This window comes from Calonectris borealis, chromosome 1, assembly GCF_964195595.1.
Source record: "Calonectris borealis chromosome 1, bCalBor7.hap1.2, whole genome shotgun sequence".
In the NCBI taxonomy this organism is placed as follows: domain Eukaryota; kingdom Metazoa; phylum Chordata; class Aves; order Procellariiformes; family Procellariidae; genus Calonectris; species Calonectris borealis.
The window spans coordinates 199386922-199407815 of record NC_134312.1 but is presented as its reverse complement, the minus strand read 5'-3'; the positions used below and the strand labels follow the sequence as shown (position 1 = coordinate 199407815).

At 39.1% G+C, this 20894-nt stretch overlaps 1 protein-coding gene across 2 annotated transcripts in view; it reads left to right on the top strand.

Moving 5' to 3' along the window:
- SGCG (sarcoglycan gamma) overlaps positions 1–20513 on the top strand; it is a 108671-nt gene extending 88158 nt beyond the window's left edge. Inside the window, exons 7-8 of one of the 2 annotated variants that reach the window (XM_075139929.1) lie at positions 14984–15107; positions 16705–20513. In XM_075139929.1, coding sequence (XP_074996030.1) covers positions 14984–15107; positions 16705–16878 — 298 coding nt within the window. In that variant the 3' untranslated portion in view covers positions 16879–20513. The remainder of the gene's footprint in view (positions 1–14983; positions 15108–16704) is intronic. The other variant, XM_075139930.1, reaches the window with a different exon arrangement.
- The last annotated feature ends 381 nt before the right edge of the window (positions 20514–20894 follow it).

Here is a 20894-nt window from a genome sequence, read left to right as displayed (position 1 = left end):
AATATTTGTCAGGCTATGGTTATAAATATATATAAAATGTTATCATGTAACATATTATTTAACAGCTCATGGGTATATTCTGGAAAGATTTCAGTATTTCCCAGGGAAACAGATGTATTTTAAAGACATGTATAATATTGGCATTGACCAAAACTTTAAATATATCATTTAAGAAGCATTGCTTCATATTTTAATGAAATACCTGTGTCCAGCACTGAAAAGCATCAAAATATATATTTACTAGCTTGTGACTCACATGTTATAGAATATTGATAGTTTGAAGGCATAATTATACACCTTCTAGGTATTTGGTTAAGGTAAATTACTGTACTCATGGGTTGCTGGTAGACCTCCCTATCTATATATTCAGAATAAATATGTCCCCTTTAATTTTGACTTCTGTTCCGTGGCATCTAATGGCTCCACTTTTCTTACGGCTTCTGCTTCTCTCTGACTCTTTATGAAGGCTTACTTTTATCCTTTCCATTCCCCATTCATAATATGATTTCCTTTTGCACTCAAAGTATAGATTTGCTAGGGTAAACTGTATAATAAGACAGAGAGAAAGGCTGGAAACTGAAGTTGTGGGGTTCTATGGGCATACAAATAAGAATTATGAAGAAAATCTAGAAAGAGATATATAGAAGCCAACCAGGGTAAAAACATTTGCTAAATTATTGCTTAATCATGTTTGTAATGCTAATGCTTACATGCTAATTGCCTAAAAATACCATCTGACTAATTGAAGTACAGTGATTTTTCTTTGCATTCATTATGCAAATCAAAAGCCCAGTCAGTCAGCAGAGAATGAATTACGTAACGGAAAAATAAGTCTACAGTTATGAGTCAGTTATGTAAAGCATCTCTGCTCCCTGACTAATGAGATATTTCTACTGCAATGTACTCTTATGAGCCCTGGCATTAATTTACTAGATATAAATTTCATTCATATACTTTACTGCATTCACGTTAACTAAGAACACCATCAAATACTTCTTTTGGAAGCTTAAAGAATTTCTTTCCATTCATCTGATGGACTTAAATCTGTGAAAAGGCATAGTTTAAAAGGATCGGATGGTACAGGACATCACATTTATCAACTTCTCAGAAACATTTCTGACTCAGGTATTTAAAAATACCTTATTACAAAGGCTTGGGTACTACTTCTCATCTAGTTTTCGTTTAAGCAGGGATTTTTCTTGCAAATACTAATCTTAAAGTGAAAAGAATTTTCCAAGTACAACCTGTTTTCTCTGTCTTGTGTTACTAGCTATTTGTGTGCACCCATGTTCTTGCAAAATCTTATTCATTGCAATTTAGTTTACAAACTACAGTGCTTCACCTGCAGGGCTTATATATCATTTTATGTATGGGCCCTATGACCTTAGGAGATAGACTTACCTCTGCTGATTAGATCATCCTCCCTTCTGTAATTCTGAGTCTGCAGAGGGACTCTGTCCTGCTCTCACAGAAGATGTTTCCCTCCTGAGGTAGGAGGGACGTTTGGTGACCGGTGGGAACAGAGCCTCAGGTCTCCTAGTGAGTCTGTCAGTCAGATGTGTTGGCAGCCAGAGCTGCTCTCCTGAACAACTAGAAGACGTTTCCTGTTTCGAAGGAGTGCTGGCCTTGAAGCCAGTGGGTGGTAGATAGATACCTCTGCACCAGGAGGAGAGGAAATCCATGCATCGATGTTAGTGGCCTTTTTGCCAGGTAAGATCTCCCTGAGAACACATGCCAGGTTTCTGCCCACTGTCATCACTGACTTCCCCTTAAGCCAGTCAGGTGGCTGATGTTCTTCCTAAAGCCTCAGTTTTTCAGAGATGTCACTTAACACATTAAAGTCAATAGGGGTTGTTTCCGCCGCTTGTATGGGACAAAGCCATTTACCTGTTTTCCATAGCTGCCTATGTCAGTAGTGCAAAGGTGTAATGATTTCTACACCTACACTGTTGAACTGGATACCTGACAATGTCAGACTGCTTGGTGAGATTGCTAAAGTGAACTTGTCATCAGTGATTACAGCATGCTCTACCAGAGTGCAAGCTACCGTGAAAGTTTCATTAATGATTGTCGCAGTTATAGACACCTTGCAGATGACCACCTGGAGCTCGATTTGTAAGTCTATGATTGTGCTGTCACTGGTCTAAGACATAACGTTGAGGTGGGTAGAGCATCCTTTACATTATCTTTTACCTACATACCTGTCTGCACATATATTAAGGGAGCTGGGGGGGAGGCCACCATAAGGAAGTGCATGTGGCAAACACTGGAAGAAGAAAGGGAAGCATTTCCTAATAACAGCAATTCTTCCAAGATAGATTGTACGTGTGCACAGTCACTACTCGCACTCTTTCCCCTCTCCCTCAGCCCGTGTGTGCAGTTTTGATACTTCAGTTGTCTGGAAACTGATGAGAGTGTGGCACGTTCAGCCACTGTACTAATGAATCACAAGAGGGGAAGGGTATGACCTGCTTGTCAGCAAAGACCTCTTCACATGAGTGTTTCTTTTCATGCAGAACAAGTGGACACTATGAATAGCAGGTACTGAAGAATTCCAGTTCTATGCTTCTGCATATTAAAGAAAGATTTGCTTGAGGTATATAAAAGAAAGGCATGGCAAATTTCAACCTGGAAGATAATTTTATGAAAATAAAGACTCATAATGAAAATACTAACCAGACTTTTACAACAGTGATGCAAAAAGTGTTATTATATGAGAGTAAAATTTTATAATACAATAAGTTGTTTTACAATATCATTAAAGTCATGTGAAAAAGATAGCCATGCTGGAAACATCTGTGATGTGCCAGATTCAATCACATTCACTGGGGCTTTGGCCATTTTTAATTACCTGGAGAGTAAGCACATTGTAAAATTGAGGTCATCACAGAGACCTCTTTTGAATTAGCTCTGCTTACCACTCTTTATCACAACTGTCAGTCTTGAGAGAAGCTTCTATTTTAATCATATCTCAGTTCTGATCTTTAGTCTTCATTCCTTCAACAACTCTGCATTGAGTGACAGTGGAGAAACAGGCAAAACCACCTCAATATTTAAGATGGATGGAGAACTAGTAAACAAATAACTACACTGTAATAATCATATCTGCTGTGGTTTTGAATAGGTTATAAATGTTGTTTTAAATTGCTTATATAGTCTTTTCACAGTACCATTAAAACTGGGCACTGTTTTATTCTCTTTTTAAGAGAACATGTAAGTGCATTTGTACTAGAACTTTGAACATTTCTTTTATATTGCTTACATAAAATAAGTTCTGTTAACCAAAACCTTGGGAACTGGAAACATCTGTTATTCAAATCTGGCTTTGTAATTGTGCTTGTGCACAGAGATCACCCCTAAGCCATAAACAGTCTTGGTGTTACGCTGTGCTTACGCTGAACAATTCACTTGAATCCAGAATCTCATAACTGAGCTTTACTGGAATCATCTGCTGCCACCCAAAAGGACTGGAGTGTCTCGGGGATCTGCCCTTTATTGTGATCATTTTTAGCATAAGACAAGATAAGCTAAAAAAAACCCCAGTAGATATATTTATTTAAAAATCAACCACACTTCCTATACATATGGAGTAGGGTTAAAAAACAAAAACAAACCAAAAACACCTCATCTGTATCTGCCTGACACTTTGGCTGATCCTAAATGATTTCTTCATGGTTCGTGTGTGTGATAATTTGGCACACACTTCTGGTTACCATTCAGCTCTTACATATTCAGGCTGCATGCATACAACAGAGTCCAAACCTAGAGGACCTCTGTGTGCCCAGAATAAGCAGATGCATCTCAGATGCTCATCCAGATTTAGAACTGCCCTCCCTCTGCAAGCAGAAACACTCGTTCACAATTCATTCATTCATTCATTCATTCACTGAAGTGGGAAGGGATCCTCCCACAAACCACCCACACAGATGCATTTTCAGAGAGACTAATATACCTGAAGCACGGCTCCAGGGGTTTGCAACTGCTCGGGCAGATAGTTTAGGTGGAATTGCTCTCGACTCATTTAGAGTGTAGCTATCTGCATCAGATCTCATCACCTCTTGGTGGAAGGCAACAAGTACTGTTAGGGCATGTTACACTTTATCCTGACAGAGACATCTAAAATAGATCAGAGTAATTATACCCTAGTAGTGCCTATTTCTCTCTATTCATTTTGAAGGGTGTAGGGGGGATCACCTGTGTTCCTGACTACAGGCAACTACATTTGTTTAGAGGAATCACACACTTACCGACTATGCCATGTTTGATTAAGCTCTGAAGAAATGAAAATTCATCATGAGAAATAAGGCCACGCACTGTGCTGGGAAATGTTCAAATCCCAGAGTAAAGCTTTTCCACATGTAACCCTGTATTCCATAAATGAACCTAATTTGTTAATCATAGTTTATATGACCTTGTAACTAGGATTAGCAAATGCTGCCAATTACTGGCTCTTGTTTGATATCAGGCACGAGGTAATGAGTCCTTCCAAGCTAATAATTAGCTTGGAGGCCCTGGCCATGCTAGAACTTTATCTTTTCAGGAAAGTCATGATACCATCATGTTTACCTGAAAGAAGTCTTTTCTTTCTAAGTTGGTAAAAATCCTTAGTTGTCTTATACTCACTGAAGACTTTGAGAATTTCAAAATACACTCTTAATGTTTTCAGTGCTATCAATTTTCTGAATCTCTTCTTTCTTCAAAACCTTCTGCATATCTTCTGTATGAAATTCAGACTTCTTTTTTATACTAATCTTATAATTGTGCATCAGCCTCCCACGCTTGTATTTACATGTATATTTGTTATCTTCTACAGCTGCTCCATTGACTCCAGCAATTCTTGTTCTGAGGGTTGTTCTAATTCGCTGTACTGCTCTGCACCACTCAGCTCCGATGTCTTCCTGTAATTTACTTCTTTCTTAAAGCATACAAATCTGCAAATTTGTATCAGGAAAAGGGCACAATCTCTCTTTTCTTCTAATCTTGGATCATCAGATTGCCCACAGACTGAAGCATAAGAGAGGATGAAAACGTTATATTGTTTGTGCTTTTCTTTCATGGAGTTTTTAACAAAGAAGACATTAGAGGAACACAATCCAGTTTGGTTTCTTGGGTCCTTCAGTTCTGATGTTTCAATACTTAAAATTTAGGCACCCTGATTCAGCAGTAGAGCAAGTAACAGACTTGATTACATATCCAAGCTGTTTGAGTTATAAGATTGTAATAAGTCCATGGATAAAATCATTTAAATATAGATATATGGATAAATGGATAAATTTATCTATGGACAAATGAATTTATCCATAGAATCAGATTAATTATGATTTTATTTCTATCCAATGATTGCCTAATGTGAAACACACAAGGAGTCTAAGAATCCATTACTGCAGCGGCTCAGGATTCTGTAAGATCATTATAAGATTGGTTTAGCTTTAGAAAATGCATTCCCTATAGGCAAGCTATGCTTAGTTGAGCCTAGTGAGTATTTGTGATCTGACTTCTTGGTTTCTCCATTCCACCACCAAGTGCTTTTCATGAAATATTGACTCCGTTGGTGTCAATGGGATTTTGTCATTTCACTCTGGCTCCCCTTCAGTCCAGCCAAGCACAATACGCCCAGCTGTGTCATGTATGATGACAGCTCCTTCCCGAGAGCCGGCAGAAAGGGAAATATGAAAGTGGTCCAATGGTCTTTTTTTCCCCTCCAGAGTTGAGAACTCAACCCTGAAGTGGTCGAGTAATGAAATGCTCCTAGCCCTTACCAACACAGGCATCTGAGAGGGGAATCTAATAAACTTTGTGCCCTCCAGCAAATCTAGTTATAAAGGTAACAGCAGCTTTTTAAAAGCTATTTCCTTGATCATACAGAATCCATTACAGATTTGAGAGTTTATTTTTTAAGCTCAGTAACCATGCATTATTAACACTTTATACCTTGTTGATATCAGACAAAAATAATTGACTTAATCTTATTTTTATTTTCCAAAAGGAATTATTTTTTTAAAAGAAAGAATCCTGCAGCAATATTATACACACCATATAAAAGTCCTGCACTGCCATTAGTAGCCCTCTTGTAACAACTGCTAGTGCTTCACACTGTCAGTGTGTGTCAATATATGTATGTATGTAAATGTCAAGAACATTATTGTCCCAAGAAACAAGGTTACCAGAAAAAGCAGAGCCTACTACATCCTAGTGTCATTATTTCAGAGTAGCTCTGCTGTTATTGAAGTATTTGGGATGTTTCAGTGCATTACAATGTGCATTTGTGTCTATTTTTTAGAGGTCAGAGATGTTACAAACTGCCAGCAAAGCCCAGCACATTTTGAGACTTTCCCAAGTGATTGGAGACAAAATGATAGACCTTCCAAAATGACATCTTCATTAATGCATTTAAGCAATAAGCAGAAGAGAGTCAAGAAAAAAGTGACTTTTAAAAATAAATTACAACAAATTGCTCCATTATTTTATAGTCTGTAAATTGCAACATAGTGCCACTGAAGATTTTTTTAAAAAGCTTCAGAATTACTAGAAAAATTAGGTGCTTTATGTACAGCTGCTTCATTCCAGCCAAATAATTTCTCTTTAATGCAATTCCTATGTATGTACACTTGCCTCTAAACAAACACTTTCATAGTATGTTTCTGTGAATTCAATTGTACCTTATTTATTTTCTTCTGATATTATCAGACTTTTCTGTATTTTCACAAAATGCTGGTGATCATCTTTTTTATTACTGGCACAGTAACTTTATTTTGGAGAGGTATTGGCCTTGGTATACTTAAGTTGAAAGTACAGTTCTAATATTAAGCTGTATCTTGTGCTAGTATAAGTTTTCCTGTAAATTTGTCTGCAATGAAATAGCCAGATGCACTTGGAAGAAACTATAGAAAAGTTCTTTTTTCATTTTAAATAATCACTATTTAATTTTGATTCATTAAAAATGTACTGGTTTGCATATTACATTTTATTGTGGCATAAATAATAGACTAACTTGGGATTCAGTGTAAGGGAGCTGTAGATACTGACATTAGTCTCACTGAAACAGAATGTGTGTCCTAACGCAGGCAACTCCCAGCAGCAATAACTGTTGGAAAATGGTTTCTCTGAACTAAGCTACAAATAACCATTGACCAACTAATGGACTTGACAGGGAAAAATGGATGCTGTTTTTCAGTCAAATTTTTTTCATTATAGTACATGTAGTTTAACTCAGTGAAGCTCAGACTTAGAGTAGCAAAGTGAACGGAAGAAATATGGAAGACAGCATAATCCAGGTAGGAAACAATTATTCCACTTTTAAATGAAGAAATTCAATATTTGTGATGCAAAATTGGACATTTTAGAAAGAAAAATCAGTCAGCATTTGAAAGATTTACAGTAGTTATATCAAATCAGAATTTTGTGCCAAGGCTTGACTAAGTAACTGCTATGTTTCCATTGCTGTGCAGAAGCTGATCAGGGAAGAAGATTTAATGAGTCATTAGTATTTTGTAATTTTTGACATTCAGTAAGAGCTATCAGAGTTTACTGTTGAGTACTAATACTTCCATGTCCTTAAGATATACACGGTTGTTAGAACATGCTGTGAAACTCATCTTTCCTGTTTGCAAGACGATGTAATTTTAGGAGCCATTCCAAAGAAAATAATTTTGCAAAACAAAACAGAAATGAGGCATATACTGAGTCTGAGATCTCAATCCTGTTGTTTTGTCCTTCTTTGCCTTTGGACCTGCTGGCAAACAACCGAAAGGCACAAGGCAGAACACCAAGATCCATAGCTTCAGGTAATCATATTCTTCTTGCTGCATCCTGATCACCCTCCCCACTTGCCTGACCTCAAAACAGCAAGCTGCTGGGAGATAAGTGAAGATGGGTGGGAATTGGCAGCCGGCATTAGTGTGTGCCTGCTGCTCACTACCGCCCTCAACAACTCCAGCTTAGTTTTGCTTAGCTCGTGTCAACAGGAATCCAGCTTCCTCATAAAGAGAGAATATGGTTTGAAATCCCATATACTGGACCATAAATAAATGCTGACAATCTGTTTTTCCTGTGTAACTAGTGCATGCTCTGGCTATGGTTTACTCTCTTACAATGTCTAGCTGCATTGCCAGTGAATTAGACTGCTTTCAGACTAATCAAAAAGCCAATATGCTCCTATTGCCTTTTAAAGGTTAACATGCATTCAAAGAGCAGAGCTGAAAGCAGACACCTACAGAGAACCGAGGCCAATTAAGCCCACAGAATCCTCTAGGTTGCTTTTTTGACTTTCAAGACGTTAATTCCTTGACAGGTCAAAGATTCTCCTTTTCCCCCATTTTTCCGCATGTTTTTTTTTCCTTCATTTCTTACCTTTTCTATTCTTCCTCTGCTCCATGACCTCCAATCACTGCCTAATTTAATTTCTGTTCCCCTTTCACCTTTCCAAAGTCAGACGTGACTCAGGGGCAGGTGTTCATGGCAAGACTCCTTTCTGCACACCGGAGACATATGAGGGTTTCTTCCTTACTTAAGAATATGAAAAAGCTGTTGTGGTTATGTGCCAACAGCATCCAATGCTCTATGCCTCATTTTCACAACCTGTCCCCTATGCAACCTCAGTGCTCCTGCGTCTTTATAGACTATAATAAGATCTGTAGCCATCGCTCTCCTAACTCTTCTTGTTTCTTTCAAAAAAATAAAGTAGGAATGAAAAGTTACATATATTCATAATCTCAGAAAAAGATGAGCCTAGTCTTGGAAGTACACATGCGCAGGCAGAGATGCACAGTGCTTACTTTCACAGGAATGCACGCTTGCAGGATCAGATCTTTAGTGCCATAACTGGCAACCTTATTGAACTCACTGTAATGGCTTTATTTGGTCTTGGAACAGTTTAGTCAAAGCACTTCATTTTTTTTAAATGTTTTCTAACTCTGAGAAGTCATAGAAATTGTTTACTGAGAGGTGGGTCAAAGAGTACTCAGAAAAGAAGAGTGGGAGACCTCCTTACCAGGTTTGATTTTAGCATCTTCGTGAAAGTTCAAGGGAAACAAGAACAATATGCAAATACATACTAGGGGAGAAAGTACCATTATTCCAGCTCCAGCTCTTCTGAGTTACATTTTCTATATCTCCTCTTTTTTCTTCATATTCTTCAATCTTTTCTTTAATACTGTATTTCCCGTGCATGCTCTCACATCAATGCCTAGGAACAAGTGTGAAGCAGCATCTTCAGTCCTATGAAGGCTAAATGGCAGAAGGGAAGGGGCTTAGGATCTTTCACTGTCTTCTGCCCCCTCATATGGCTTTCTTCTTAAATCAAACCTTAATGTAGATATTTATTTGGCCCTTTTGCATGGATCCTTTTATTTTAATTATACTAAAGCACTATGGGAGTGAGACTGATCATATTAGAGAAGTGGAAGTGATGGATTAGTATATTTTATGAACTCTCATAAAAATCAATACCATAAAGTTTTGTGAAAAACTTTTAATGAAAAGGCATTATGAACTAGCTACATTTAGGTTCTGCCTGGACCCATCTCCTGTTCTTTCAGTGTTTAAAAGGGCTTCACAAAAAGAACCCCACCATATAGGTGAACACTAGACCAATATCTTATTAATGATTTAAACAAGCATACTGCTGTGAAATAATCTGATATAAAGTAAAACAAATCAAGTCCAGTATATTTGACATTTTATTTTCTCGTCTGTACAAGGACCCTTTTTTTTTAGCTAAAGCTGAGTCAGGGCTAAAATACATAGGTGTTTCTCTTTTACTGATACTCAAATACTTAATACACTATACACTGCTAAATTCTTTACCATACCTTTAACAGATTTACATTTCATAAAATGCCAGGTTTGCATTTCATAAAATCTTCTCTGTATGGCAAAATTGATCAGGCTATTTTAACCAAAAAGCAAGGAGAAAAAAAAAAGGAGTTAGCTGTATGTATGTATGGGCACACCAGTGATTTGGGTGCACCACAATTTTAGAGGCAGTGTCCATCTACCTGTCCAGTCCACTTACAGTAACCCTGGTCTTCCTCAGGTAGGTGCTGGGATGAATGCATACATTTGAGGAACTTTTATGTAAAGTCACACCCAGGAATTCTGTCCCCATTGAATTCAGGAGAGATGCTGATTCATAAGATGGAAAGGACAAAAAGTGGCCAGAAGGAAGGAATAAACTATTCCCCAAATTCACAAGAGCAAGCTGGTTCCTCTGTCCTGCTCTAAGAGTCAAGCAATCCCACATTGCGGTAGGAAAGTTGGGCTCCAGGAGAGTGTGGTACTCTTTCTGCAGTACTAAAACCAGTTTTCTAATGCACTGTGGTACTTACAAGATCAGCAAGGTATCCTTCCATCTCCTGCCAGAACAGGATGGAAGAAGAGATCAATATTCCTGCAGCGTGCACCGGCTGAGAAGGGACATTCAAAGTCAGGGTTCAACTCAGCTGCTTCTTTACCACAACTGCAGCAGGTTGTCACTCCTCTCACATCCTCCCTAAACACAGCCAACTGAGCAGTTTCTGGTGATCTGGTATTCTCCATGCCTGCTGGGACTGTTTCAGATCCGGGATGCTGTCCAGATTCCCTCAGAAGACTTTCACACAGTCCTTCATAAATTATTCTGCACATCTCAGCACCAAATTTCCTTGGCAGCCAGCCAAGACAGTACAGCTGACTTCTGGAACTATCTTACCAACAAGGAAGAAGGCAGCGATAAAAATACTAGCTTTGTAATCGGTTGCTTTAGCTGCAACGGACTGCTGGAGGACCAATATCCAGCAGATGACAGACTTAGGGTGTCTCAGAAAGATATGAATAGAGCACTGCAATTATTAACACTGGTGGTGTTTTAAATAGACAGAGCTATGAAATATTAGCAGGGACCACTTACTCCCCCACCCTTCCCAGCCTTTCATTAGCCGAGACAGTGCAGTTTCCCCGCACCTTGCCAACAAACCTACAGGTGGCTGCAGGGATCAGGGTGAAAGAGAACAAGGCAAAATACCTACTCTGCAAGCGAGCCTAGTTATGATTTCCATTGCTTCACGTTCCGTGGATATGTCTACATGAGTGTTTTAATTTAAAATTAGGAACGTGCTTCTGAGGAAAATCTCCCCACTGCCTGAGCTCCCCATGGTTCTCATTGTGGAACTGTTCGGGGCACGTGAACAGGATTACATTTGGATTAAATTAACCTGAAAGGTATGCTCTCCTGGAGAATGCCTAACACGCTCCAACTGTTCTGGGCATCCAGTCTTCAGGGTCAGGCAACAGCTACTACAGAAGTGTCAGGTCCTTAGCATCAAATGTTGTGCTGTCCCGATCAATTCCTCTTGTACCACACCACTTGCTCATAGACCCCCGGCATAGCTACCACAGTACCTAGAAGCTACTCCTAAGTACAGAATCCATCTTCCCAAATGAGATACAGGCTGTGACAGATGTCTCATTTAGGACAGCACATTACATAGATTAATTCCTCTAGATGACAAAGATCCTCACTCCATTCTGTTAAATGTAATTTATACGCCTGTAATTTTAAAAAAAGATAAAGTGACTGATAACAATATATTCCTTCATCATTCTCCTGCCTGAATTCAAACAAACACTAAAAAAGGACCAAAAACTCTAAGACAATCAACTTCTGTCCTCTGAGTGTCCATGCACCCTCCAGCATTTGCAAGCAAATTGAATTCTTGTTTTGCCAAGACTTTTGTGGGATGCACATCAACATTTTGCTCAACCCAGCCTACTCTCTTCCTCCTTTTATTGCCTAGGGAATAGATCTTGAAACTTTCTTATCAGCCATTATCTGCACACAGTTGTGTATCTTCTTCATGACTGACCAAATCATTCACAGTGCAGAGCAACTTCCTCCTGTCATCTGTTCACTGATATATAAAAAAAATTTTGCTTTATTAATGTCTATTTAAAACACCACCAGTGTTAATAATTGCAGTGCTCTATTCATATCTTTCTGAGACACCCTAAGTTCATGCAAGTATCGCCATCAGTCAGCTCTTCTGCTAGGGCAGTTCTGTGGTCCCCAGACCCTTAAGCATACAGGAGAAGTTCAAACCTGCCCACCAGTGACAAACTGGAAGTGCCTCAGGGCCAGGACCACTGAAGAATTTTAGGTGACTTTAAGATCAATGTCTAAGGGGCTGAGGAATTCACGTGTCTTCAGGACCAAGTGAGGACTCAGAAGGGACATTCAAAGTCAAGGTTCAACTCAGTCATGTCATGTCTACACTCGGTGCCTGTTTCCCTTTTATTACATCTAGACTTGAGGCACTGAACCTTTGAATGCTGTATGAAGAAATATATCATTAGTGTTACTGAATGTTGCCTTTGCTAAAATCTCACACATAATAGTTCCAGGCGGCTTTAAAATCACTGCTTAAGCTTCACTGCAGTTTCTATTGCCAGGAAGCTCCAATGACTTAGGTAAATCTACCCTTAGTTAAACTAGAAATAGGATCTGTATAAACAGCAGAAATTTAGGATTGTGATTAATATAGCAAATGTAATTCTGCCATGTAATTTAAATTATATGTAAGTCATCTCATACATCTGTAAATGCTTACGAAGTCTGTAGGCTTCTTGCTAGCATTAATTTGGGTAGAAAGTAAGAAATATTTCTCCAGTGCCTGACTGCTTTTCAAACTCCAGGTCTGATACGCTTTTCAAAAATCTGTCCCCGTCTGCCTTCTTGTAATATTCAATAGAGCTTAAAAATAAAAATTTATGCCTACATATAGATTACTTACATGGATTAAATACTTTACAGAAAAACATGAGCTATTTCAATGTTTATAGCTTTTTGCTAGAACAAACTAAGGCAACAATTGTATTCAACTACCTTGACACTGACTTATGAAAATATATTAAACTTTAAATATTAAAAATACAAACTTTAATTAATTTTTCATTATATAATGCATACAAATATGCACTGGAAAATAGTTCCATGAAACAGACCTCCCATGTAAATCACTCAAGGAAAAAACTGATTTCCAATTTCATAAAAGTGTAAATCTAAGGATCTAAACCAAAAAGTCATAGAAAAGTTATTAAATCACAAACGCTGCTTAATGAAGATTATTATGTTAGATGGCTGATGCAGAACAGACTTGTACTCATGCCCTTGTACTCAGCATGATCATGACAGAAGTTTGTGCCATCTCAGTCATGGGATAAGGCACAGATATGGTCCTAGTTTGCAACCATGATGCAGTTATCCATTGTTAGGAATTTAAATTATCAATCTGGAGTTTAAAGTAATTGAAGGTGATTAACCCAGGAGATGTTGGGGAGAGGCAGATCATAGAAACATAGAGTCACAGCATGGTTTGGGTTGGAAGGGACCTTTGAAGATCAAAGAAGATAGAATCTCCTGTTACCTCTGGCCAGCAGTGATAAGCCAATATTGCCTGAGTTATTTTCAGATTTGGGGATAAAAAATGAAGTTTCAGTGACTGTGCTTGACTGTGCTCATATATCATGGGTTTAAGTTTTAAGATATCAGCTGGATTTAGCTTCTTCAGAACTCTAAGATACAATCAAAGTTTCTCACAAGCACAAACTGACTGCTTTTAAATTCTAGTTTTAATGAAGTAACTGCAAAAAAAGGAAGAATTGAAGCAGTCTGAGTAAATGAAACCCATCAGACAGCGACATCAGGATTGTGTGTGAAATCGTTTCATTCCTTTAGCATGTGATTGGCAGTCAGCATCTAGACTCACTAGCATACCTAGTAACGGACCTGCTGGGGCAGAGTCCTCCACTCATCCAGATCGGTGGCTGTTGAGCGCACATGGAGCCAACGCAGCATCTGCGGGGAGTGCGTGCATGTACGCGTGCGCACACACACCCCCACCCCCTCTATGTTTCTGGAAGACACAGTGGGTGAGCACGTGCAGACCTGAGAACGGGGACGCACGTCTGAGTTCTGCATTATCCATGAAGCCCACATTATTTTATATGTGTCCAGGGAACACACAGAATAGAGAAGGTAACATGCATGTAAAGTAAACTGGGACCACCAGTTGATTCATTTTCTCCAGCCTTAATATTCACCTGTTTAATATTGGCTGATCGTGTAAAATTCAGGCTGGTGTCATCAGGAAGGCTGAGACAACGTTCAGGACAAAACTCAGTAGGTACCAACTCTGATCCTGCGGTGTTCCCAGTGCCTCCAGACGAAGCAGTTCTAGGTAACGGTCAAAAGAAGCAATATAATCACTAGCTTGTGGCTGAGCTTGGGCTTCTTCTTTCCTTCTCGTGACTTTTAGTTAGTACTTCTATCCCTGCTACTTATCATTGAACCGATACCAAAATTTTGAAGAAACAAAGCCTTATCTCTTTGCAAAACAAAAATCATTAATCCTGCACAGCTGACCCGGCGAGGTGATTACTAGCTAATACAGTACCTTCCTGCCATCTTGTGGCACTGTAGGGTTTGCAACGTTCTGTTACATTGCATAGTTTTTATTTCAAACGAAGTGACTGGTTTTTAAGTTTCAGATGCCATCCAGTTAAACACACACAGGCACACTGAGTGAAATCTTGGTTTGACTGATAGCAGTGTCAAAACTCTTGTTGATTAAAAAACTTCCAGACTCCACTAATTGTATTAATTTCAATATTTTACTAAGTCAAAAATGAAAATAAATTCAAACTAAAGAATGTAAAAATGGGTTTCAGTTTTAAAGAATAAATTACCCCTATACTAAAATAATCTGAAGTTATCTCTGAAATAATACCTTGCGTTTGTATTATGAATTCATCTATATTTTTCATTTGGGATACTTTGGTGGTTTTAAATAGCTACCTTCTTTTTCAAGTCTGCCTGAAGAAAAAAGAAGCTGCATCTTTTATATGACTTCAGGCGAGATCCTTCAAGTACTTGTTCAGATTTACTTATTTTTCAAAAATAAAGGAACATATGAGAATGTGCTACTGTCAGATTTCCTGCTCCTGCTTTTAGGCTGGAATCACCAACTCGATCTTTAAGCATGGATGCGCCACGAGGAATTAATATCAAAGCGCAAGCTGGGAATATTGAAGCTCTTTCCCAGATGGATATAAAACTACACAGCAGTGACGGTGTGGTGAGTACAAGCCCTTCTGTTTCCATAACTATGGTTGATCTTGCTGTCTGAATAATAACTTCAAGTCTTTTTTCAAGTTCTGTTAATTTAATTCCTCAGATTTTAGGAGACAGGATATTAAAATTAATGGTGCCAATAATAAGACTTTTATTTATGGGTCAGATTAAATAATACTACCAATTGACATAATGTTGTACTAGTTTAGAGAAATGCTTTCTAGTAAAACTCTGATAGAGCTCAGCTCCCCACTAGCAGAGTGATCCCCAGGCACCCCCGCGGGGTCCTTGTCCCAGAGGTAGACACTCAGCCCCAGAATTGCTACATTAAGGAATGAAGCTCTGCAGACATCATTAAGAGCTGCCCAGTCAGCAACAGCACCCAACATGCAGCAGCCTATTTATCCTCTCTGTGAAGCCGTACAGTGCCAGTTCTTCCACAGAGGAACTCCAGACCAAGCTGTGTGTCCATCCATAACCAGCTGGCACGGCTGCGCGGCTTCGGCACTCAGGCCGGGACAGACCTGGGTCCAGCGGCAGCAGCGCCCATGCCCCGCTATTCAGTGTACGGGCAGGGGCCCCATCTCGTATCATAGAATCATGGAACCGTAGAATGGTTTGGGTTGGAAAGGACCTTAAAGATCATCTAGTTCCAACCCCCCTGCCATGGGCAGGGACACCTTCCACTAGACCGGGTTGCTCAAAGCCCCATCCAGCCTGGCCTTGAACACTGTCAGGGATGGGCTATCCACAACTTCTCTGGGCAACCTGTTCCAGTGCCTCACCACCCTCACAGTAAAGAAGTTCTTCGTAATATTCAATCTAAATCTACCCTCTTTCAGTTTAAAACTGTTAACCCTCATCCAATCACTACATTCCCTGATTAAAAGTCCCTCCCCATTTTTCCTGTAGGCCCCTTTTAAGTACTGGAAGGCTGCAATAAGGTCTCCCCGAAGCCTTCTCTTCTCCAGGCTGAACAACCCCAACTCTCTCAGCCTGTCTTCATAGGAGAGGTGCTCCAGCCCTCTGATCATCTTTGTGGCCCTCCTCTGGACTCGTTGAAGCAGGTCCATGTCTTTCTTATACTGGGTGCCCCAGAGCTGGACGCAGGACTCCAGGTGGGGTCTCAAGAGACTAGAGTAGAGGGGCAGAATCACCTTCCTTGACCTGCTGGCCACCCTCCTTTTGATGCAGCCCAGGATACAGTTGGCCTTCTGGGCTGCTAATGCACATTGCCAGCTTGTACTCAGCTTTTCGTCCACCAATACCGCCAAGTTCTTCTCTGCAGGGCTGCTCTCAATCCCTTCATCCCCCAGCCTGTATCCGTGTTTGGGATTGCCCCGACCCAGGTGCAGGACCTTGCATTTGGCCTTGTTGAACTTCATGAGGTCTCTGCTGAGGAAGAGGGTGAGCACCAGTTTATCCCTCTCCTGTGTTCCAGTGTCTGCCAAGAGCCTAGGCCTCAGAGCAGCTTTGTATATAACAAGTCTGGGTAGAAGGCTAGTCTTAAACCACCGCCAAGACAAAGTCAGGCTGGTTTATGGCACGCTGTTGCGTTATTATCTCTAACAAGCCCATGTGTCCTGCTTTCTCCCATGCAGCTTTTGCTTGATGCTGAAACTGTGCGACTGCCCAAATTGCCTGAGGGTACAAGGGGTGGATCCAGTATTTCTCAGGGGCTTTACGAAATCTGCGTGTGTCCGGACGGAAAGCTCTACTTGTCAGTGGCTGGCATGGGCTCCACTTGCCAAGAATACAGCCGTGTCTGCCAGTGAGGCACCAGAAAAGGCCGCACACTGCCTTGCTAGTCTGAGTTTTATATTATTGCTGAAGAGCATTACCGAAAGCAGAATTTTCAGAATTTTAAAAACAAACTACTTCAGTTTAGGAAACAAATCTTTGTCTACAATTCTGGACTACAGGGTGAAAGGGGAAGAAGAGCACAAATGATAATTCAACTTAAGAAGAATGACTTGAATCAAATTATATGTTCTGTCAGTAACACTTTGAAAACAGCCTTAAAAAGAAAGCATAAAAAAAAAAATTAAAGGAATATGTTTCCTTGCTGAACTATTATTCAGTCAGATGATTATGTCATTGTTAATATTTTTGAGCTCTGTGGTTTTTTTCTCTCACTACATGTAAACACTTACTGCATTAGTGGATGAAATTAAATTGAGGGGACTACTTGAACTACTTGCTAAGACAAAGCATTATTTGGGGAATTCAGAAAGTGCCAGGAAATGGTCTATGCAATTTTGTTCTTGCAATAACACAAGATATGAAAAATGTGGTATTTGTATAAGTTCTGTGTAAAAGGTGTTAATTTGCTAATAGCTTTCTATTTTAATTTGGCAACATATATGCTGATTTGCTTATTACTGAGATTTATATAAAAATAACTAATACAAAAAGCTCCAGGAGTCATTTACACCTCCCTGTGTCTCAAATCTGTTCACTATACAAGAGAAATATATTAGTATATTTTATAATAGCAATAGTTTGCTGTATTGCCTGTACCGTTGTACTCATTTAAACCCTTTTATATTTTAGAACATGCTAATTCAACATGGCAATTTGCTCTGCCAGCTGGACTAGTAAAAAGAAAAAAATCCTTAATGTGGCTCCAGATTGGCTGACACAAGGAAATGTTTGGGCGGTGGGAAAAAAAAATCCTTTTTTGCAGCCCACAGGATTCAATTAAGAGGACTATTTCATCTCCATCTGCAGCTGTTGACTGGTATTTCTGATCCTGTCAGAGTGGGACTCCATCACAAAGAGAGTAGAACTACTCTTTATTATTTTTTACATTAGGACTTTGGATACAAAGTAAATGCTCACCAGAGTTGACAAACCATTTATTGACCTTGTAGAGAAACACAATTGCAGACCCATTCCCCTGTACAGTGTTGCACTGAACACAAATAAATTGTTTGCACACCTGTGGGTAGCAGGATTTGTATTTAATAGCCTGTTGTTTAAACCTCATGGGTTTTTAACTCCTTTGATGCTGTCTTGTATACACTTGATGATATTATTACTCATGTAGGAGCTGCTATCACGTAGTGCCTTGGTGTCTATTTACAGAAAGATTTTAACCCATAATCGTTATTAAACCACAGAATGTCCATCCTTTAGAGAAAAGAATCATCATCCTTAAAGCAGAAGAATCAGAACAAAAGAATTGCTAAGACTGTGCTATTTTTTAAACTTGCTACTTCAGCTCTGGTGGACAAGCGAAGAAACCCCACACTCTGTTATAATCCCAGATACCCACAAAAGACTGAGTTGAGAAGAAGCCCCCAGTTAACAGTATCCGCTATTGTTGTGGTAAAGCCCTGGATAGTCCCTGCCCCAAGGGCTGCCTTTGTAATTTATCCAACCAGTCTAATGTACAATACTGGAATTGCCCTTCATTAGCAGGGTGGGGCCCTCAGCAATTAATGCAAACTAGAAGAGCTTCAATAGGAAAAGTAGGAAACATGCTTAAGCTGAGCTTCAGGCAAGGGAGGCAAGTGAATCAAGGTCTCCCATGTTATTTGGAGAGCGCTCCGATTGCTAACATATTGCCTAAGGGAAAAGTAGGAAACCACACAGCTTCCATTTCTGAAATTCCCTTTTCCTGGGCTTAGACATCTACCTTCAGGAGTGAGTCCAGAGCTGTTGGCCCTAAAGAGAATATATATCTCTGCTCTACAACTATATCTCTCAACTATTTCTCTCTTTATCTCTCAACTATCTCTCTATAACTAAGCCCTCAGCTGAGGCAGCCTTTAACAGAAACCTGTCTTCAGGTTCTTTTAAGTCAGTTTCCTTAAGTCAGTTTAGGTGGCTCCAGCTCCACGTGCAAGGTTTGGAAACCAAATTATGAGCAGACTTAGCTTATTATTGGATAGAAAGTATGAGTATTAAAAAAAAGGACAGCAAATTCCATTGCATGTGCCAGATACCTAAAAACTGCTGCTACAAGTAACCTGGAGGGCTGTAACGTCTGGAGTCTTTTATAGATGTAGTACAAGAGCAAAACCAGGACTTCAAGCCCTTAGAGAATTCACCCGCTATCTAGTTTCAAAGGCATTTGAATTGTCATCATACCTATGTTTCGGACATCAAGGAACATATGCCCACTCCCATGTGGTAGCAAACTACTCATTCACCTAACCTAATCCCTACATGTTAGTCAGATGCTGTAAATAAGTACATTCGTTACAATCTGCCTATTGTGCTGGCCATGGAAAAATGCATTTTAAGTTATGCATTTTAAGCTTTTGTATTGGAGGCACATTTTCAAATGTGATTTGCTAGTTAATACAGAGCAAGGGACTGAATCCAGGCTTTCCATGTATCACAAGAGTAACCTAACCCCTGAACTACTTGGGTATTTGGAAGCCACTTCTATTGCAACTTCTTGCATTGAAGTTGCTCTGGTTTAGTTAACATTTTTACGAAGCTGTGGTATACAGCTAGCAAAATCAGGGTGCAGTTCCCTGGCTAGTAACACTAGTAAGCATTACGGCACCTGAGTTAGACATTGCAATAACTGCTGCCTTTCTTGTGGAGATAATCCTTTTGGACTTGCCTCAGTTCACAGGTGAATTCCGAGTAGTACAGAAAACTAAACAGGTCTGCTGTATTCCCAGCTCTGCCATCATCCAAATCACCAGCTTGCCCCTCTTCATTGTTTGAACTTCATTCTTCTTTTCATTATGCTACAAAATTGCTTTGAAAATATAGTTGCATTATATAAGTTGTGCAGGTTTTTTAAAGCATGGGTGGCAACTTCTTGTCACTGAAGAACATTTTTGGGATTTTTTCTTTTAGTTGTGATCAGTGGAGAAACAAAGTTTCTGCTAAAATTATCACAGTGTAATCAGCTGATGCTATAATCTGAATTGTTGTTAATCTCAATATAGTTCATACATCACTAACTTATCATTTCTAGTATCTCCATGTGAATGTCTTTCCATCTCTTTTTAATACTTCAAAACTATTGTTTCTACTTGAATCAAACCTCAGTAAACAGTTACAGATTAACAGAAAATTATGGCACAGGAAAGTGAGAGTACGCACTTCTCCAGTTTATTTTCAAAAATGTTATCCAAATGGAGGAAAAAAAAAAAAACCCATTACCCAGCACAGTGAACTGTATTGTTTGCATTTTTTTACCCTCCAAAAAAACTATTTACAGCAGTTCTTGTAACTGGTTGAGATTGTTACACAGTGGAAAAGTAAAAATATCAAGATGGTAGTAAAACTTTATTGATGATTGCCCAAACACAACCCTCTTTGTTTCCATTTCACAGTCCTTTAGTATTGACATTTGTCTATCTTTATATAGCTTTATGCAAAAGGAAATTGCAAGGATTAACTGAAAACTGAGTTATTGAATAAACTTTATACATTTTTAAAAGTCTGCTTCTCCTTTTGTGTTCAAATGAAACACCACTTAAATGAATGTTTTCATTTTTAAAACGAAATTATCTTCCCAAGTCTCTAAGAATGTGAAATGTACATTATGTAAAAATATGAACAAAAACCTTGGCCTCAACTAAGAATTTACTTTCCAGAATTTAGAAAATGCTTTATAATTAGGTTTCATTGGACAACTAGAATTGCTTTGTCTTCATCTGTACTAGATGAAAGTAAGCAAAAAAACCTGCCAGTGCTACTGAATTAATCATCCAGAAAGTAAACCAAAGAAAAGATACAGTTTTGTTGAAAAACTCATTGACAAACATCTCCATGTGACAAAAATGTGCGTCTTCTTCAAATGAAAACATCTACTTTGGCT